At 33.3% G+C, this 22,973-nt stretch overlaps 1 protein-coding gene across 1 annotated transcript in view; it reads left to right on the forward strand.

Moving 5' to 3' along the window:
- Stag2 (stromal antigen 2) overlaps nucleotides 1-22,973 on the forward strand; it is a 133,670-nt gene that overhangs the window by 71,913 nt on the left and 38,784 nt on the right. The window contains 10 exon segments of the mRNA XM_041639915.1: nucleotides 5,594-5,690; nucleotides 7,907-7,983; nucleotides 9,973-10,177; nucleotides 11,819-11,970; nucleotides 14,413-14,486; nucleotides 15,797-15,920; nucleotides 16,884-16,982; nucleotides 17,071-17,150; nucleotides 20,676-20,783; nucleotides 21,451-21,562. Of these exon segments, the coding sequence (XP_041495849.1) occupies nucleotides 5,594-5,690; nucleotides 7,907-7,983; nucleotides 9,973-10,177; nucleotides 11,819-11,970; nucleotides 14,413-14,486; nucleotides 15,797-15,920; nucleotides 16,884-16,982; nucleotides 17,071-17,150; nucleotides 20,676-20,783; nucleotides 21,451-21,562 (1,128 nt within the window).

Here is a 22,973-nt window from a genome sequence, read left to right on the forward strand (position 1 = left end):
CTATTATAAGTTGTCCTTGAATCTCAAGTATTATTAATAATACTTCAAATTATTCTGGGATGTTCTTTTTAAAATTTTATTGGACATTTTTGTAACTATATTGTTTAGTATACCCTTATTCTTGGTAATATAGTGCTACCCAACCACAGAAATGCTTTTAGAATTTATGCAGAGCTATTTTGGAAAAATTTGTTCTTGCTCCATGACTTTTGTTGGTATACATTAAATGTCTGGTATTAACACAATTAGTCGCCCTAATCATCTAAAGACTTCTTTACTCAGGCATGGTAAATAGTTTGTGATAACTCAGAAGTTGGAGTAAGCCAGAGCTTTACCTATAAATAACTTCTCTATGTGACTTGTGCATTTTAGAGTATATTGTCTGAATTTAGAGTCTTAAGTAGTATCTTGTCCCCTAGCATTCCAAGAAACTAGTGCAGCTGTGTGGCTTCCTATGACCTAATTTTCAACATAACTGCTACACTCTGTTGTATGGAAAGAAGGCATAGATCCCTCACCTTTTACTGGGGAACAGTTTTTAATCAGGTTAAACTATTACACTGTATGGTGTATTCTTTCATTCTTTTCTTATTGATCATTTTGGGAAAATGTTTCAATACTTTTCTTAATTGTGCTGGTTACCCTATATAAGCTGTTGTATTGAAAATGACTTAAAGCTTGGGCCCATTACTATAATAAATATCCGACATGACTAGCATAAGAAGAGGAAAAGTTTATTTGAACTCAGTTTCAGAGTTTTCAGTTTGGTTATTTGTCTCCCCAGCCTCCTCTTTGGGTCTATAATCATGTGTCACATCCTGGTGGGGATAACCTGGGTGTTGTGTGGAGCGGTGGGCTGCGTTCCCGCCCAGCTTCCGCACGGCTAGCTTTATACCCGAAATAACAACACACAAATTGTATTCTTTTAAACACCTCTTGGCCCATTAGCTCTAGCCTCTTATTGGCTAACTCTCACATCTTGATTAACCCATTTCTATTAATCTGTGTAGCACCACGAGTTGGTGGCTTACCAGGAAGATTCTTAACTGGCGTCCATCTTGGAGAGGAGAGCTATAGCGTCTGCCTCACTTCCCTTCCCAGCATTCTGTTCTGTCTAATCCACCTATCTAAGCTGCTGTCCTATCAAAGGCCAAGGCAGTTTCTTTATTAACCAACGAAAGCAACACATTGACAGATGACCCACCTACATCACTGCAGTGATAGGCGCTACGGGCTGCATTCTGCCACTCTGGAGGTCTCCTGGCCACCGGCTAGCTTTACCCAAAATAATTACATGGAAACTGTATTCTTTTAAACACTGCTTGGCTCATTAGCTCTAGCCCCGTATTGGCTAATTCTCACATCTTACTTTAACCCATATTTAGTAATCTGTGTAGCACCACGAGGTGGTGGCTTACCAGGAAAGATCTTAACGTGCTTCCATCTCAGAAAGGAGAGGCATGACATCTGCTTGGATCTGCTTCTTTCTCCCAGCATTCTGTTTTGTCTATTCCACCTACCTAATTTTCTGTCCTATCAAAGGGCCAAGGCAGTTTCTTTATTAACCAATGAAAGTAACACATAGACACATGACCCTCCTCCATCACCTGGGATAAACTTGTTTACCTCACAGCAATCAGAAAACAAAGGTAGTGCATAATTTTCTTTGAGGACATGCCTCCAACTGCCTCAGGTTCCCATTAGGACCCCAAATGTTAAAGTTTCTACCACCTTCCAATAAGTCTAAGTTGAGGACTAAGCCTTTCACATTTAACACATGGCCCTTTGCAGAGGGCGGAAGAATTCCTGGTCCTTATAGTCCATGTCCTCTAACAATAACTTTGTAAGGTCTAGGCTGCCACTCATCTACTTTGTGTATCGTCACCTCTTCTGGACAGTTTGTATAAATGAAATCATAGAACATATGACTCTTTATGAGTAGTTTCTGTTATTTAAAGTAACTCTATAAAATTTTATCTGTTTTGTGGCCTGTATTATGACTATTCCTTTTGGCCCGTTTGCTATATTGTATGAACATTCAATGTTTAGTTATATATTCCTACATTCTTACACATTTGTTTTGTCAGTACTTCCTTGTTTTGAACAGTGCTGTACAAGTGTTTGGTTAGACATATGTTTTAATTTCTCTTGAGTAATATATACCTGAGTATTAATTTGTTGTGTCATACATATTTTTCTATGAACATAGAATACATATATAATATTACTCTATGTTTAACTTTTTGAGGAGTTGCCAAATGATTTTCCAAAATGACTACCATTTTATATTTTGCTAGCAGTGTTTTAGTGTTTTATCTTTCTACAGCTTTGTCAATGTGTGTTGCTATAGTTTTTGAAATTATAATCATTTTTCTGTTTTTTTCTTTACTTTTTCTTTGTATTAGACATCTTTTCATGTCCCTTCCTCTCTTTCTCACTCCCCCTTCCCCTGTGTGTCTCTGTGTGTCTGTGGTCTGCATGCATGTTTTGCCCTCTAAGGTTAGAAGAGGGTATTGGATCCCCTAGAGTTACAAGTGAGTAACTGTGAGTGCTGGGAACCGAACCCAGATCCTCTGGAAGAACAGTAATTACTCTTAGTCTCTGAGCCATCTCTCCAGCTTCCACTTTGTCTTTTTAAAAATGACATAATTGTGAAAGTTCTTTATATATTTAGTGCACAGATAACTTGTTAGATATGTGACTTAAAAACATTTTATTCCGGCCGGGCGATGGTGGCGCACGCCTTTAATCCCAGCACTCACAGAGACAGGCGGATCTTTGTCAGTTCGAGACCACCTGCTCTACAGAGCTAGTTCCAGGACAGGCTCCAAAGCCACAGAGAAACCCTGTCTTGAAAAAACAAAAAAAAAATGTATTCCTTTCTGTGGACTACCTTTCACTTTCTTGATGAAACTTTTGAAATATAAGGTTTCACTTATTAATACTTTCTTGTGTTTATACTTTTGAGCTACTCCCTTTTTATTTTTGTTCTAGGATTTTATAGTTTTTCATTTTTTAAGAAAGTTATCTGATCAATTTGAGTTAAGTAGTATATGTACCATATATGGTATGTATATGTACCATATATGTGTATGTATATGTATAAGCTTGTAAGGCAGATGTTTTTCCCACTGAGGTATCTCCCCAGGTCAGATATTTTCCTTTTAAAATACTGATTTTGATACTTAGTTTCCTTTGTAATTATGAATTTTAGGATTAGCTTTAATATTTACAAATACATCAGCTGGAATTTTGGTAGGAATTACAGTGAGATAAGTTTAGGAATATTGGGCATCTAATACTATTACCTCTCCACATTTGTGAATTATCTTACTAATTTATATTTAGCATTTAATTTGCCTTTAAAAAATAATTAGCATTGTTTTATTTGGGCTCACTATTGAAAAAGCATTTTTTTATCTCTTCACTGATTCAGGCTTTTACCTCTTTAAAAATTTCAATTTTTGTTTATATTTAAATTTAAAGTTTAACCTTGATTAGCATATGACATATTGTATATAATAGTGAAATTCATTCTGGCATTTGTGTGACAGGTACCATTCAAATTTTGTTTGTCTTTATACATCCTAAGTCATTCTTTTCAAGTACTGTTGATCACTTTTGTGCATTTAAATTGACTCGTTTTATTTATAATATCTTACTAAACAAAGAAAGAAGTATGACATTTTTTGCTTTTGCTCTCCAAACCCTTTAATACTCAGTCAGCTGATGCACAAGCAAGAAAAAACATTTTTTTTAATGTTTGAAGAAAATATTTGTTATGCAATCAGTGAGTGTCGTATACCAAATTCCCCATCAATTCTTTGACAGTAACCCTTCATTCTTGTTCATATGTTGATTCAAGGTCATAAAGGCAGGCAGATAATGCTTTAAATGCCTAACTTGCTGGGGACAAATGGATCATAACACTTGGGCTTTGCCTAAGTATTCATACTACACTCTTAAGGACTTTTGTAGGCAGCTCTATTTAATATGTTTTCAGTTAAGTAAAAACAGTGACCCCCAATACTACAATATGCCTTTGTCTGAGGCAGTGTGCCAACATGCACATTCCTTCTCCAGACTGCTGTTTTTATCTTGAATGTTAGTCTAGCTTCTGGCATCACTGATCAGTATCAAGGCTTCTTGGTTATCTGTTTAAGCATTTGTTTTTTTGGGGGAAAGTAGTTATCTTTAATCAAAAATAACTGGTGTTCAAATGTGACAATGCTGAAGCCTCATATCTATCACTTAAGAAATAAATTTGGCTTAATCAGTCTCAAGGTATTGACAGCATCCCACCGCTTTCCACTTTCTACTGCTAGGAGCCAGGCCACTAAGGGCACATTGTAGAATACCCCTCCAATCAGTGACTGCCATTCACTTTTCTGGGCCCTTTTTCCCAGTCAGTTTCCAGTTTCTCCCCTCTCCCTTTGGTCCTCTTAGCCACATCTGGTCTGATGCAGGGTTTTCTTGGCAGTGCAGTCAGTCTCTGACTAGTCAACATCATGATGATTGGGACTGGAGATCCTACCTGAAAAACTCAGTCAGCATCTTTGTAGCATCATCACCCCCCACCCCAAACATGCATGTCTGACAAGAAAAAGCAGTTTTTAACAATTCACAATAAAAGGTCTGGAAATGGCCTATGGTAGAAATCTCAAATGTATGTCTCCAGGTCTGATATTCAACCAGAAAATACTAGAGCCAGGTTCTTTCTTACATGAGGGGTGTTGTCCATATACCAACCAGAGGCAGAAGCTAGCTAAAGCCTCATTCCATGTCTATGGTCATATCACCCTGAACATGCAGAGGCATTTTTTTTATACATAAAATCTTAGGATGATATATTCCCTAGAATATTATTAATGTCACAAAGAAACAATTACACTTTATAAAATTGAACATTATTACTTAGTTTTTGTTAAATTTCTAGATTTTTAAAAGTTTATGTTTTATTTTGCATATGTGCACATACAAAAGCACTTAACCTTCGTCATGGTAAAAACACAAAATACTGGTGTGATATAAAAAGGAATTTATGTAGAAAATATAAGGGTGATTATGTTTTCTAGGATATTACAATGTCAATATCCATGACATAATTATAGATTCCATAGAATGGTGACGTAACTTAGTTTTTGGTTTTTGAAATTTTTAAATTTGTGTGTGTATGTGCCACACAAGCATGTATATATGTCATGACTTGACCGTGGTGGTCATCATACAACTTGTGAGGGGTATGCTGGGACTGGTTCTCTCCTAATATTGTTTTGTTCTTGGGAATTGAACTCAGGTTTCTAAGCTGAGCAACAAGGGCCATTACCTACTGAGTGATCTCATTGGCCCAGTTTTTTTAAAAAAATAATTATGAATGATTAGAAGGTGGGTGGTTATTTTATATTATCAGCCAGTTACTTTATTAAATTTGATTCTATTAAAATTAAAATCAAACTTTCAATTTTAAAATGAATATTTTAAAATTGATGTGGTATTACATCATGTTGAATTTTATGGCTTTTCATTAGAGTTAATTGTTTCTTAGACCATCAGTAAAAACTAATGATTTTTTATTTTTTCTTGTTCTCTCTAGTCGGTGGTAGATGACTGGATAGAATCATACAAGCATGACCGAGATATAGCACTTCTTGACCTTATCAACTTTTTTATTCAGTGTTCGGGCTGTAAAGGTAAAGTATATTTATTTTAGAATCATAAGTTCTTAGATACCCAGTTTTTTTTTTAAAGAATTTATCCCTTCTCATGGAAAATAATGTCAAGGTAGTGAATTATTTGCATTATATCTGCAAAATGTATAAGGAGAAAAGCAAAGAACAAAGCAAGAGAGAAAGTCTGTTGACAAAGGTGTATTCACTATGAAATTTATCTAAAAACTTAGCAATTTATATTGTTTAAGGTCTTTTATTAGATTTCCTACTTTTGGCATCTGGCTTAGCAATGAAGTGGAAAAAAAGGGAGAAGGTAAATAATGAAGAGATATAGGCTTAGATGTTATGGTATAGAATAATAGAGTTTAGGGATTAAAACTCATAAATAATAGCCTCTAGTTTGTTAGAACTTTGAGTATGTTATACATTGTGCTTTGGTTATAACGCCTTCCAATTCCTCCCAGATCCTCTTCCTTACCCACCCAACATATTGTTCTTCTGTGACTTTCTGCTAGACTGTGGTCACATTACTAGAGGCTACAATCTCGTAGGAAACCAATTTTCCCTCTCCCTGGTTTTGTAAATATTTTCTGATAAACTGTGAATGCATATGTACAGCTAATTTATTATGTATAAGAAAACAGTGCTTTCTTGTTGTTATCTACCTCCTTTGTCTCATGTTCTTTCTGTCCTTCCATAATGATACACAAATCTTGGGAGGAGGGAGATCAGTATATATGTTCAATTCAGGACTGAGCATTCTGTAGTCTCTTATTGTCTGTACCTTGGCTGGTAGTTCTGTATGTTGGTCACCATCTCCAAATAATCAATCTGTGGGTATAATGAGAAGTCATTGGAAGTTACATTAAGACTCTGTCCATCTACCAGAATGACAGTAGTAGGTTCTCCCCTAAGGCCTATGACCCATCTAGCCATCAGTTCCTTTTCCATAATGGTGCCAAGTATTGGTTTTATATTTGGCCTGGTAAGACTGATGATTATTTTTTTCTTTCAATAGTATATAAACATAGCACCTTGTAGCACTCCTGAAAACTAGGCAGTAGGGTTGAATCTTCCAGGTTCACAATGGTATACACAATGATGTAAATGTATACATAGTATACACACAGTGGTATGAAGGACATAAGGTAATAAGAAAAAAGGATTAAATTGGTTGGGAAAGGGGAGGGCAGGATAAAGGAGGGGATACAGGAAAGAATAAATGACACTAAAGGCTTTTAGAAAAAATAATAATGGAAACCTACTTTGTAGAATCTTAATTTTACATGCACTCACAGTGTGGGTGGGAGGGAGGGATAGAGGGGGGGGTGGCAGGTTTCCATTTTCTCACACAAGTATATAAAAAGAGTTAAAATGGAGATACTTTACAACGGGGCAACAATTCCTCTCCTGAACAACCAACATAGGCTCAGTAGCCTATGAAATAAAAAGCCCATTGTTAGGAATAGGTTAGTTCTTTTGGTATTGTTGACCAGCAGCACCCACAAACCCCCAGTATTACAGGTGCCAATGCTCCAAGTTGTCTTCGAGAACGTAACAGTGGGATCCTATTACTGAAGATACCTTTACATATTTCAACAACCACTAGACTACTAGACCTATAACTTCTGACTCTTATCTTTCTATAGCCTGATGAGAGGATGTCAGTATATAGTGGTTTTGTGCACAGTATTGGAACATGGTCAAAATGAACTGTGCCTGTTACATTACTTTTTCTTGTCTTCACATTCATCCTCAAATTTTAAAATGGTATCATTGTTTATGTTAAAGAGGGAAAACTAATATAGTCATCCTTTTATAGATAGCAGATATAACATCTAGATATTTTTTAAAAAATAAAAATGGCCTGTTCCAAATAAGTACAGAATTTTTTCTTGTCCTTATTGGCTAAACAATGATACAGTATCATAGCTTCAGGATACTTACTATATATAGGTTGTATTCATATATGGCACAATTTTACATGAGAAACTTGGGTACCCAAGAATTGTGGTATCCTATTCCCCATGGATACAGAGGGATGGTTGTATTATAGTATATCGGTATGAGTAAAGTAATACAGGTAGTAGTGTTCCAAAGTGATCATGCTAGGAAGAATCATACCTGTCAGTTTAAGAAGTATGCTTTTATTGTGAGTGTAGACATAGGTGTGCTGTTTTATGTTCTCTGTAGTTCTTTTCCTCCTTATATTAACTTCTAATACTTGGAAATTTCAGGAGTTGTCACAGCAGAGATGTTTAGACATATGCAGAACTCTGAGATAATTCGAAAAATGACTGAAGAATTTGATGAGGTAACATTCTAAATGTTTTAATAATTTTATTCATGTCAATTGTGGCTTAACATGTACATATTTTTAAGTGCTCATATTGTAGATATTGCTTATGGTATTCATCAGATGATAGCTATGCAACCTCAGGTGAGTTGTCTTAGCGTCAGTCTTATCTGTAAATGGGGATAATAGTTTTGTTATAAGGCTGCTCTGAAGATGTTTGAAAATTGCGTAGCATTTTAAAATTCTGTGCATATAGCAAGAACTTAATATAACTGTTACTATAAAATAAAAGTTGGGAACAAATAATTGAGAATATAACATTCTGAAATATTGGAAAATGAAGATCTGTTCAAGTATTTGAGTAACTAGGTAGTTTAGATGAAGAATGTATAGATTATTACATAAAAACCCTTATATTTCAACTCTATGAACAAAAAATAGTGATATATTGGAATTGATTATTGCAGTAATGTCATTGAAGTATTGTTACCAATAAATCACTGGTAAATTTACTAAAGTGAGAACTTCTCCAGGACTGAAATTTGTGTGTGTGTTTTTTTATTCATAGCTGTATTCCAGCACTAGGAGTTTTACGCTTCCAAAATGACTTGAATTTTCAAGTAGAAACACTTGTCTCACTTGTTTTATTTGGTCATTTTTTTCTTGCTCTGTCTAATGAAAAAGCTTTCAACTCTCATTCTAAGAGATAGATGAGTTGTTAAAATGGTTTTGATGCCACTAAGTGCTATTAATCAGTCCCTTAGTAGCAGGAAGTTATTTATGAGCAATGGTGTTTTTTTAATCTTTCAATAATAAATGTTTTAATTAGAACCTTCTTAGTAAAAGAAAACAAGGGTTTGAGTTAATCATCTTGAAATATGATTAAAAAATCTCAGCAAACCAATTTGCTCACAACTGTATTTCAATATAATCAACTAAATGAGCTCATCAGTAGCTCAGTGTCAAGAGTGTGCATTTAACATGATCTAGACCCTGGGTTTAATCCTCATTCGTCCAAAAAATAAACAAAAAGGAATCCTTTTATTTGAGTATTCCAGGGCCTTATTCTCAAGCACAGTTGGACTTCTATATAGCATGAGTTAAATAAATTAATTATGAAGTTAAACATTAAATTGATTTTAAATCATTTGGTTTTTCTTGTCAGAAGCACTTTTTCAGTTTTTATAAATTATTGGTATCTGTTTTAAGTATTCATTTAAATATTTTTATGTGCACATACATATTATGGATGAAACCCAGGGCCTTACTCTTGACACGTGCTCTACTACTAAGCTAAACACTCAGTCTAGGATGTATTTTTAATGATTTCTAGAGGCTCTTAGTTCAGAATGATGAATGCTCCCCATTTTTATACAGAGGAAAACCTGAGTGCTAACTTTGGGCGACTGTAGTAGCTACATTTCCTTTTATTTATTGAATTTTGTTTCATTGTTTGATGCTTATGGTCAAATTAAAGCCCTTACTCATTCTAGCAGGTGTTCTACTGCTGAGCTATATTCCCAACTTTGCATTTGTTAAATTATGTGATGCTTATGCCTGTTGACTATCTGGTGTCTTGATTCTAATGAAAAAATTTAACTGATTTTTGTTTTATATATTCTATTTGACTGGCTGAGAATACAATTTTATTACTTCAAAACAGAAGGTATAATTTTTGTTTGGTCTAAAGAAATTACTAGATACATTTGTGCTTTTCAAAATAATGTTCTACTTTGATGAGGGAATACTGATGTCAAGAATTGATATTTAACTACTTTGATCAAAGTGAGGTCTATTAAAATCTCTACTTTGATCTTAAGTAAAAGGTCAATGTTCAAAGATGAATACATCTATTTTTACATATTCTTTTGCTTTCCTTGAGAATTCATTGTTGAAAAAGAAAGTAGGATAGATAGTATTTTCATGCTTTTGGCTGGGGTACATTAAAAGTAAATGAACTAAGCTATGAACTTGAAATGAATTTCTGTTTTAAACTTTTTTTTTTAGGATAGTGGAGATTATCCACTCACCATGGCTGGCCCTCAGTGGAAGAAATTCAAGTCCAGTTTTTGTGAGTTCATTGGTGTATTAGTACGGCAATGTCAATATAGTATCATATATGATGAGTACATGATGGATACTGTCATTTCACTTCTTACTGGATTGTCTGATTCACAAGTCAGAGCATTTCGACACACAAGCACCCTGGCAGGTTGGTATTTTGAAATATTTTATGGACATTCGCTTTGTTTATAGACAAGGAAGATTACCATCAACGAGGAAACAAGTAATAATACTGTGAATTTCTTTTAAGTATTTTTGAGACGACATCTCACTGTGTAGTTCTGTCTGGCTTGGAATTTACTCTCCATAGCTGGCCTCGAACTCAAAGACAACTTTTCTGCTTCTGTATCCTGAGTGCTACTTTAAATATATATATATATATATATATATATATATATATATATATATATATATATATATATAGTGACCCTCTAAGTCAATATTTCTTATCTTCTGCCCAATGTGAACTATTGAGAGTTGATTGGTATTTTTATTTTTGATTTTTTTCTCTAGGTGTTAAATAACTTACAACAGAAAAAAGCCCAATAACCACAAATCAAATTACACTGTTGCTTTGTTATATCATTTAATGTATTATATGGCAGGTGGTCTGGAATATGGTAAAGAAAGGACGGAATTAGATTTTTGTATTAAAGATTAATACATTAAAAATGCCAGACGAAAGTAGTCTGTCTCAAGTTAGTAACAAACAGTAGAGATCTAGAGGACATGTCATTAAAAAAGCTTTTTGTTAATTGTCATTTCATTTTACTTGATGCATGCATATGTACATATCTATGTCTCTTGACAATTTTATTATTGTCTTTGTGATGATATTCAACAGGAAAACTAAAAATGGATACTTAAGAAACTCCTTTAATCCAAAAAGGCAGTTAAATTTGAGAATGGTGGCTTGTGTCTATAATCTTTGTACTCAGAGGCTGACACTGGAGGATTGTCATTAGGCAGAGACTAGAGACCAGACTGGTCTATATAGTCAGTCCTAGGCTAGCCTGGGCAATAGTGTTAAGAGCCCATCACAAACATTCTTTTAAAAATAGTATTTGATTCTTCCTACTTTAGGCAGAGGGATGGTAAAATGAATATTACATAAACTTTGATTTTCTTAGAAGATAAATCACAATCTTTAAACACCATTGTAAGAAATACTTTCTATAATACTTGCAGGTAAATACGTTCTGTACTTAGTATATACATTGTTCTGAATTCCAGTTGAACCTAAATATGTAACATAGGACAGATTTCTTTGTACTTTTAAAATGTACTTTATTTTATGTGTATGCATGTTTTTTTTTACATTTATGTCTGTATATACCATGTGTGCCTGTTGCTTGGGGAAGGCAGAATAGTGCTTTGGATTCCCTACAACTGGAGTTATAGATGGCTATGATCTGACATATAGGTGCTGGTACTTGAACTTGGGTTGTCTGGAAGAGCAGCCAGTGCTTATAACTGCTGAACTGCTTGAGGTTTTCAGTTCAAGGCCAGATTTCTTAATGTCTTTCAGTTTCAATTTCCTTAGCTCTTGTTTTGGTGGGATTTTGTGAGAATTAGTAGATAATCCAATTCTTAATAGCTATTAAGTAGGAAGTTTACTGACCCATAATATTCCAGACATTATGTGCTGCTTTCAGCTATGAAAAAAGTTGTATGATTTATTTCAGTCAAAAAGCAGAATATTGCTCAATTTCTCGTAATTTGATCTTGGTAATACAAGTTTGCATCTATTATACTAACTAATTTCAACATTTTCTCCTGTAAACTCTAGCTATGAAGTTGATGACCGCTTTGGTAAATGTGGCACTAAATCTTAGCATTAATATGGATAATACACAAAGACAGTATGAGGCTGAACGGAATAAAATGATTGGAAAACGAGCCAACGAGAGGCTAGAACTCCTGCTGCAAAAGCGTAAAGAGGTAAACTCTAATATTTAATATTTAGGCTACTAATATGCAACTAACTCGGTTACCATTAATTATAAATTGCCAGTTTCAGATAATTTTTAAAGTTTTCTTTATTTTTTTATTCGTGGTGAGGATAGAACCTAGGACCTTATTAATGCCATGTATATGCTTTACCACTGAGCTGCAGCACCCGAGTTCCAAGAAAGATTTAAACATTGCCTATGCACCTGACTCCAAATTTTATTAAATATCCATGTCAACAATACCTCATTGTACATTTTCTGTGTAGGCTACTCTTGAGTATTGTGTTTGAGTAAGATGACTTGGGCTTGTCTGGAAAGTTATCTAAGACCAAGAATTATTCGTGTTACTGACAGTTTTTGTCCTGTCTGTCTTCCTCAATTTATTGATAGGATTAAATGAGATTTCATAGTTAATGTCAATTCCATTTGTAAAATGACTTAAAGCTTCTTATTGGAATTTGCTAACCAAATTTAGTTTCAAATGAAATTCAGTGCTAGTTTTATCCTAAACATTGATAAATGAAATCTCTTTATGCTTCATTTGTAACTTAAGTTTTTTCTTCAATATTGATAAAATGTTTTTCTACTTCACAATGGGACTTATAATTTTGCATGTTCAAGAAAAAAATGTAATGTAGTTGATTCATGATAATCTACAGACCCTTTGGATTTTTTTTGAAGAAGTAGAAACTAAAATTTTAAATTCTTTATTTCTTACTTATTCAAATAATTTGATTTGATAAAGCTAAGAAAAGTGAAGACAAGCCAGTAAGTAGTAGTGTATGCCTCTAATCCCAGCACTTGGGAGGCAGAGGCAGGTGGGTCTCTGAGTTTGAGGCCAGCCTGGGCTACAGAGTGAGTTCCCGAGAAAGCCTTTTTTCCAGGGGAGTGGGTGGAAGAATAAGAAAGAAAAGACAACTACTTACTTAAATTTTTATATTGGTGTGTACATATAGTTGTCATGAAACTAGAAAGAGTAATGAGGTTAATAAAGTACACATGAATTTAAGGGAAACTCTGGGGGTGAAAATGTGCACGTGCAGGGGCAAATTGTGGGGTAATCATGGGTAAAAATGCCTTAATGAAACCTATTTCTGAGGTTAATTATTTCAAAAGATTTATTGAAGGCAAAGTTATTTTTATGTCCCTCATTTTTTCATGTAATTTGAAATGAAGAATTGATGCATCTGTACCTTAATTTTTCTTGATAGGTTCATTCTAAATAAGAAGTATATTTTATCTAGAAATTATGCCTGTAGTCTTGGATAAATTGTTTATATAGAATGAATGGAAAAAGTACTTGAAATTAAAATTTTAGTACAAATATGCCAAAAGGTTCACAGATAGCTCATTGATGAATGCCTTTCTTACATGTGGGAAGCCTTGGACTCAGTCACAAATTACCCCCTTTTCTATATTAGCATTGTTATGTTTTGTTTCATCCTTTCCCCGTCTTTGCTTTCTTTTTCACTTCCTTCACTTCCCTCTTTTTCCTCTCCCCATCCCTCCTACTTCCCTTTTACTTACATGGCTGTCCTTCTTCCCTTTTTTTGTTTACTTTGTAACGTAAGAGCTGGTCTGGTAGGTAAATATTGTGTTGCTAATGTATATCCTTAGTCTATGGCCAATATTTTAAACAAATTGAAAAATTGACTGTATTAATGAATATAAATACATGCCCATTTTAACATCATTTGGAAATACAAGATATTACTTATGCAGTGAGAAATACATTTTATAAAAATCACATGAAATAATATAAAACTTAATTTTATAATATGACTATAAAACAATATTCCTTAGATTGTAAATTTATGTTTTTATATTTTAAATTTTATTTTATGTTTATAAAATAATATTCCTTAGAATATAAAACAATATTCTGTTAATTCTAAAACTATAAAATGATACTATATGTGAGTAAATATGTACATTTGGAATAAACTAATCAAGAATTGAAATGTTACTTACTATTTCAAGTCAGTATTTCTTTCCTGAAAACAATTTATTAACAGTACAGTTTTTATATTCACTTATTTTACCTTTTTTTGTGTTTTTAGCAAGCATAGTTTACATGACACTTCTTTTTCATCAGACTAAGAATGAAAATTTCTTACCTGTTTTTTGTTGTGAATACTCATTATATGGTAGAAATTTATAAACTGTTATTGCACAGTGGAGATTCATATGCAGTAACAAAAATAATCTACAAGCCAGATTTTAGATGTTAAGTCATACATTTCAGGAATCAAGGGATTTTATTTGCTTAATATTTGATTTTTTTCTCTGTAGTTGCTTAAGTCCAGTAGAACAAAAAAAATGTATTCACCAATTACTGGTGGAATCTGTGTACATTGTTACTTACAACAGCCTTTAAGTGTTTTGGTTGTGTTCCTTTGTAATTCAAAAGAAATGGTGTGTTCTTCTTTAGCTTCAGGAAAATCAAGATGAAATAGAAAATATGATGAATGCAATATTTAAAGGAGTGTTTGTACATAGATACCGGTAAGTGAAGAGTGTTTGTGGTTTAGACATTACAAATTAAGGGAAAGAGTAGTATAGTAAGATAAATGTTGGAAACTAAGTTCTGCCACTGAGAAAGTCTAGAAAATTCATTTTACTGCTCTGACATTGATATTTCTTTTCTGAGTAAATGGCAATACTCTGCTTGACTTGTTGTAGTCCACTATTGTTTGGCAAGGGTACAAAATTGCTTCAGGGTATATTGTGTTGCTTGATTGCATGTGCTAATTCCTTATTCTTTTATTTAATTTCACTGGGAAAATTTGGATAGATTAATGTAAGATGCTTCATTTTATTACTTTGTTTTAGCAGATGAGAAAGGTAATTTTAGCACAGTTTATAACATATTTACAAATATTGGTTCCATTTTTATTCAGCCTCATTTCCTCAACTGGTACTTTCTGAATCCATTTAATGCTTTCTAAAAATAATATTCCCATATTAACACTTGTGTTTTTGTATCTTTGGCAGCTGTTCTCTTACTTTATATTCCCTTATCTTAATCATATTTATTGATTATTACAATTTCCTAAAACTTTCTTCTTTGAGTTAATCCTTTGCTTTCAATGACTTGCCATTAATAAAAAGTAAACTCAAAATGGCTTCGTAAAAGACAAGTAGGGCGACATATACTTGAATTCCAAGAGTAGAAAGGAATAGGATCACTTGAGCCCCAGAGTTGGAGACAAGTCTGAGCATCACAAATGAGACTTTATCTTTAAAAACAGGAATCATGAGCTAAAATCAGTTACTCTTGGCCTGAATCTTATAGTTATCAAGTAATTATACTTGGAAGATTATGATTTTGCTTTATTACTTTCCCTGTTTTCTTTTGAAAGAAGACCTAAGACCATCGGAAAACACAGATATTTACATTATGATTCATAACAGTAGCAAAATTACAGTTATGAATTAGCAATGAGACAATTTTTTTAATAGTTTCTCACCACAAGATGAGAAACTATTAAAAGGTTGCAGCATAAGGAAGGTTGAGAATCACAAATCTAGAGTAAAGGTAAAGGTTTTGTTTATGAGACAGGTTCTTTAACCAACTGTGCAATTAAGCAAATTTGTTTAATTTAAAATTTTTACATTTATTGTTCTTTGCCAGTTAGACTGTATACATGTTAATATTTGGAGCTATGATTCCTTTCAAATCTTTTTAATCATCAAGAAAGGTTAACATGGTGTCATATTAATTGGAGATTAGAAATACATGACATCTTTTGAATTCACTATATCTCTGGTAGTATAGTAGCACTGATTATATTACTTGCCCTTCCCCCATTTAGGGATGCAATAGCTGAAATCAGAGCTATATGCATTGAGGAGATTGGCATTTGGATGAAGATGTATAGTGATGCCTTTCTTAATGACAGCTATTTAAAATACGTTGGTTGGACTATGCATGATAAGGTAAGATATGCCCCCATTGACTCTTCTGTCTATGCACTGGTCTAATTGTCTTCAATTCTCATTTATAAATTCAGTATCTGAGCCACACACACCTTAAAGTCCCAGCACTCTGGAGGCAGAGGCAGGAGGCTTTCTCTGAGTTTGAGGCCAGCATTATCTACAAAGTGAGCTTCAATACTTCCAGGACTATATAGAGACATCCAGTGGAAAAAAAAATAGATATCTATGTATGCATTCTTTAGGCCACAGCCCTTGAACATTCCCCCTCCCCCCTTGTTCGTTTCTATCTGCTCTGATAAAATTTGGTCTCTAACCCAAAGTCCCCTGGATTATTGAGCCTGGACACTGCTTTCATCCTCAGTATCAACTTTATGTTTGTGCTGAAACAATTAGGAGCATGTAAGTGCTAATGGGTGATACATTCTATAGAGCACTAGGAAAATCTCTTTGTTATGTGAGTTTTACATATTTACATTTTTTTTTTAGTTTTATTTTACAGTACTGAGGGTAAAACCCCAGAGCTCTGTGCTAACTAAGCAAGTATTCTGCCACAGGCTTACAGTTCAGTTTCTCTTTAATTTTTATTGTTTTTATAAACATGTATCTTACTTAAATTGGGCCTTACAATTTGACTTCTGGTTTTTAGTATATTTTTCCCTTAAACTATTAATTCTTAAGTCACCTCATTAGCCTTGGAGAAGTTTCTTGTATGTAATTCTTCTAAATATTACTTGCTGTGAAATAGGCTGCTTATTTTGCTATGATAAATTTTGAAAAAAAAATTATCAACTGACCTATAGAAATATCAGTTTTGTCACTGCTTACTCTTTTGTACTGATTTATATTTTTCATTAGCAAATATTTCTCAATAAATGCTGCTTGAATTTTAAACTAGAAAATATATCCTGCAGTTTTGAACTTGGAAGTATATAGTTTGAATATATTGTTTCCTCTTTCTTCTAGCAAGGTGAAGTAAGACTCAAATGTCTTACTGCTCTACAAGGACTTTATTATAACAAAGAACTCAATTCCAAACTGGAACTATTTACGAGTCGTTTCAAGGTTAGTAGTCTTTAAAGTATTTAAAAATATTTGTAGTTTGAAATACTTTTCTTTTCCTATAAAAATACTTTAATTTTTTTGTTCTTAGGATAGAATTGTGTCTATGACTCTTGACAAAGAATATGATGTTGCTGTACAAGCAATAAAGTTACTCACTCTTGTTTTACAGTAAGTATATATTTATTGTATGTTACTAATGTATAGATATTTAGATAATACATTAGTATATACTTGGTTCACATACATTTAGGCCTAAATTTTAATAGCTTAAATAATAATATTTTTAGCTAACCAACCAACCAGAGGGAGAGGCCTTATGTTGCTTGAGTGGTCTTAGACTCCTGGGGTCAAATGTGTCTTCTGTTTTACACTCCCAACTAACTAGCCGAGACTACAGATGTGAACTACTCTAATCCTGCCCCAACTAGAAATTTAGTTTCTTCATGTAAAGTTCAGAAAACAGGAAGAAAGAACTCTTCTATTTTTTAAAAACAATTGCAGTAAAATATATAGAACATAGAAGTCATTTTGACTATTTTAAGCATAAAGATCAGTGACAGTAGGTATTATATTGTTCGGCAGCTGTTACTTGTGTCTGTTTGTAGACTTTTTTATCATTTTATATTGGAACTAAATACATAATTGCTCATTCTTCTCCTGCCATATACTCACAACTACTCTTCTGTTCTCCACTCAAATGAATTTTCCTCTCATTGACATTCATGGAAGTAGACTCATAATATTTGTCCTTTTATCATGTCACACAAAAACATGTATCAGGAATTGCTTCTCCTGTTGTTGTTGAATAGTATTTTATTTATGCATATAGCATGTTGCATTTTTCCATTCATGTGTTGGTGGAACCATGAGCTGTTTCCAATTTATGGACTGTTCAGGTAAGTATCTATGAACATAGTTGTTTAACTGTCTGGGAACTTGCTTTTAGTCCTTTTGCATGTACCGAGAAAGGAAATTGCTAAATGGTATAGTAATTCTCTGGGACTTTGTAGGGATGCGGTTGCTGGGAAGTGAATAGGCTACATTTTCAGTTCATTGTTTAATTTTCTGCTGAAGCATCATAGTGTTTATGCAGTGGTTATGTTACACTCTCATCAGCTTCAATTCCGCCATATCTTCACCAGTGATTGTCCTTTGCTTTCTGGAATATTTGTCATGTCCTGTATTTTAGCAAGTACTTGTATAGTATGTTGGTATGCTTAAAATCAGTGTGCTCACTTGATAATAGCAGAAACATTTTATAAATAAATACCTGGAAATGAATACGAAACTCATTATACAAACAGATAGCATACATCTAAAATAAATTGTGTGCACCACTAGTTGCAGATATCTCCTAGGCTGAAGTAGGAAGTATTTCTTTAACCTGATTTGAAAGCCAGCTTGGGCAACATCAGGAGATTGACCTATCTCAGAAAAAAAAATTAGTCAATTTCAATAAGGGACATAAAAATTCGGGCTGGAAAGCCTTTTAAACAAAACAATACTTAAAGAACTATAATCTCCTTAAATATTTCTAGTTTAAATTATCTTAATAAGAATGGCAAACATTTCTTAATAAGAAAATCAGTATAATCAATTTTTGAAAATTTATTAAGAGTAGATATTGGTGCTGGGTTGAGTCCAATGGAGGAGCTTGAGCATTTACTCAGTATATGCAAGATTGCGAGCTCCATTCTTAGGTCTGTGTGTCGGGGCTGTAAGCAGAATTCTATCTAATAAATAGGGAGTAGCTGAACAGAATTGTCTTATAATGCTATAGTAACTTAAAAATTCTAATGTTGTCCCTTGAATAAACAAAATAAAAATATAGACTATGTTTCAGGATTCTATTGTAGGATGAGGGGTTCCTTGATTAAAAAATAGTCAGTAAATGGGTTTTGTTTTGTGGGTTTTTTTTTATGTCAAGTGTGCTATATCAAGGGATGGGGGAACCTAGTAAGCTTGGTGTGGAAATGCAAACCTGTAATTCCAGCTCTTGGGATGTTGAATAAGACAGGGTGGAGCAACTGTCTGCCAACTCTGAGTAGAAAGAGGCTGAGATTGTTGCTCCATAGTATATGCTTGCCTAGTATGTTATGTACTTACTTCAGTTCCCCAAACAGCTTAGTCATTCAGCTTATTAAAAAAACTAAGAATATTTTTGTAAGGAACCAAGAATGCAAATGTTAGATTAGAACATTAGATATTTACATCCTGGTAATTAATTTCCATGTATGAACCAAAGGTATAGAAATTTAATAGGAAATTTGTCAAGAAAAAAATTATCCATATGAAAATATATTTAGCCTTTTGCAGAGATAGCACATTTATAGATCCAGATGTCCTGGAACTTGGTCTATAGACCAGGTTGGCTTCGAACTCATAGAGATATACCTACCTCTACCTTCAAAGTGTGGGTGTGTCCCACCTCCCCATTCTCCACTTTTGATTTTTCAAGAAAGGGTTTTTCTGTTTATCCCTGACTGTCCTAGAACTAGCTCTGTAGGCCAGAGTTGTTTTGAACTCACTGAGACCCACCTGCCTCTGCCTCCCCAGTGCTGCTGTGATTAAAGGTGTGTACAACAATGCCCAACCTCCCCACTTTTTAAAAATATCACTGGGGAAGATTTTAAAAATTGTGATGCCTATCATATGTAGAAATTAGTTCATATACAGTGTTGTAAGAGAACAAATGGTCTGCAGTAATTATTGTTTCAAGAGCAAACTAGGACAGGTATAAATTCCTCAAAGAATATCTTTGCAAAATCTATCAAAATTTGAAATGCCTACATTCTGTAATATATATTCTTTGTGGTAAAGTTTAAGTATTAATAGAAAAATATTGAATTAACATATCAAAAGTAGCCATCATTAGTATTTAATTTAGATTATCTCATTGACTATAATAGTATCAAAATGGTGATGCTTATTACCCCAATTTATTTGAAATGTATACCACACTAATTATAAAGAATGTAGTTTTAGATATAGTTACAAAAATCTTACCAAGATATAATATTCATTTAAATTCTATTTAAAGAAAAAAAGTCAATCAAAATCTTTGTAAATCATGGGTTAGGAATTTGTACCATGGGTAAAAGCATAAGTCTGACAACCCAAGTACATTGTCCAGGATCTACATACAAACTGCATGTGTGCGGTATGTATCTACTTCTATGGTCAGATGGGAAGCAGAAACAGGAAAATCAGCCAGAAGCTTACAGGCCAGCTAGCCTTGAATATGTAGTGAAACAGAAGGAACAAGAGAGACCTTGTTTAAATACAGAAAACTGACTTTCATAAGTTGTTCTCTGATGACCACACATTTACTATGATACACAGGTTTATGTATAGAGGAGAGAGTTTGTGTACACTATTCTCTTAACCATTTAAAGTTTTCATTTCCTGTATTGACTCTTATTTTGCTTTGTGTGCTTGCCATTTTCTTTCCTCCCTCCCTCCTTCCCTACCTCTTTTCAGGTAACACAGGCAGACCTTGAACTTCCTGTGTAGCTGAGGAGTCATCTTCCTGCCTGTCCTTCTCAAGTGCTGGGATAACAAACAAAGGCCAATATACCTAGCCTATATTTAGTCTTAATTGTTTATCTTGACAGTTTTGTGAAATTAAGTTAATAAAATTTTGATAGAGTCATGATATTACTAAAATCTCTATTATTGTTTTTTTATTATTAGGAGTAGTGAAGAAGTCCTTACTGCAGAAGATTGTGAAAACGTCTATCATCTGGTTTATTCAGCTCATCGGCCAGTAGCAGTAGCACCTGGAGAATTTCTCTACAAAAAGTAAATGTTCCTATTACTCTCTTACTTTTATGGTATTATTTAAGATTTCAGATGAATCTCTGGATATATGATCACAGAAACCATTAAGCAAATATTTTATAGTGACTTTGAAAGAGAACATGTTTAATCAAACTAGGCTAATATTTTTGTTAAGATTTTATTACATTTATTTGGGGGATAGTAACTCATAGGCTATTTACTTGGTATGAAATAAGCACACTAGTTTTATCTTAATTGTTATCTAACATTAGTTCTCCCTTGTTGTTTCTAAAGAAAAAGAGCCACACTATCTGTTATGGTCATTGTGTTAAGATAATGTTCCCGAAAGAAAAGGGAATGATATGTTCCATTTTAGTGAAAATATCATATGGTGTATAAATATTTTAGGTCAGTAATTGTATTACTTTCATGAAAGGAAGAAATTGTATAAAATAATGTATGGCTTCCAAAAAGAATTTGTAATTTATTATGACTAATTTGAGAAGTCAAAGGACTTAGGACTATCAGAACTGAAATGAAAAGTTTTTTTTAATCATTTGCTTGATACTTTAATACTTCCTTACCCAGGTTTACATTATTTTCTTGTTAGGTGCTTAAGTATGGAATATGAAGTTAATTTCTGTGATTAGTAAATAGTTTTCTAATAAGTATTTCTCTTTGCCTATAGGCTCTTCAGCCGTAGAGATCCAGAAGAAGATGGAATAATGAAAAGAAGGGGAAGACAAGGTCCAAATGCCAACCTTGTTAAGACTTTGGTTTTTTTCTTCTTGGAAAGTGAGGTTAGTTGCTATTGTTTATTTTATACTTAATTTCAAACTTTTGAAAGGTATTAAAATGATGTATATCTAAAATCTTTCAGATAACCAAATACTGAATGCAGCAGAGATCTGTTTCAATTTTTTAAAGTGCTTTCTAATTTAATAAGATAGATATTCAACAATTAAGACATATTTTGGAAATTATTACAACTGTATTCCTCTCATTACTGATAGTGTAATCTTGGTTATGTTACTCAGTCTTTTTTTAAAAATACATTTTTATGTTATGTGCGTTAGTGTTTTGCCTTGCGTGTCAAGTCCCCTGGAATTGGGATTATAGACAGTTGTGAACTGCCATGTGGGTACTGGTAATTGAATCCATTACCTCAGGAACAGCAGTCAGTGCTCTTAACCCCTGAGCCATCTCTAGAGAGCTCCAAGTTACTCAGTCCTATGTAAATTTTTTTAAATTAATGCTGAGATAATTCCTGTAAAAGAAAGACTTAGAACATTCTACGTTTTCAAATGTTCTTGTTTGTTATTGTTGTTTGAGACAGGATCTCACTAGCTCAGACAAACCATGATCTTATTCAAATCCATATTCCTTTGCCTCAACTAGGATTTTTTTTTTTTTTCGAGACAGCATTTCTTTGTGTATCCCTCGCTGTCCTGGGATTCGTGCTGTTTCCCAACTCACAGAAATTGCCTACTTCTGCCTCCGAATGATGTTATTATAAAGGCATGCACCACCACCACCCAGCAGTCCCTTAGCCTGCTGAGTGTAAGCCTCAACGCCCAGCTTCATGTCTTGTATTAATATTAATGTATAAACAGATTTACATTAGTCTTCACTAAGTTAGCATTTGTTTGTTTAATGTTTTATAAGGGTTCAAAATTCAGATTTATTTAGGGTTCATGTTTGTTTGATTTAGTCTTTTTATAAATGTGTAGAATTATGTTTTTTATAGTATCAATCAGATCTGATTATCCCATGATGCTTTCTGTATATTACTAAATCCAGTTTCCTAATTATTGAGGATATTTCCTTAGAAAGATATTTGTCTTTAAAGTTTGAAAAATAAATAATGTCTTTCATTGATTAACTTCAACCTTTAAAATAAGCTGGAAAGCTATATTCTTTTACTTTCAGAATGAAGAGAATGATAACTGTATAAATTGAATCAAGAAGCAAAATGTATTTTATTGTTTTAATTAACCATTATTACACCCACTCGGTTAAAATAAAAATCATAGTATAACTAAGAATTAAGAAAAGTTAACTGATGTAATATTAGATCCAAATAAGTAATAAATATATATGTTATTACCAAATAAGCAAGAAGTACGTGTTTAATCTTTTTGTAAAACAATGTTTATGTTAATAAGTTAAGAGGTACTAATGATTAACAGGTGTTATGGAATACTGTTGTAA

This window comes from Microtus oregoni, unplaced genomic scaffold (assembly GCF_018167655.1).
Source record: "Microtus oregoni isolate MIOR12 unplaced genomic scaffold, Mior012 000061F_ref0000440, whole genome shotgun sequence".
Classification (NCBI taxonomy): domain Eukaryota; kingdom Metazoa; phylum Chordata; class Mammalia; order Rodentia; family Cricetidae; genus Microtus; species Microtus oregoni.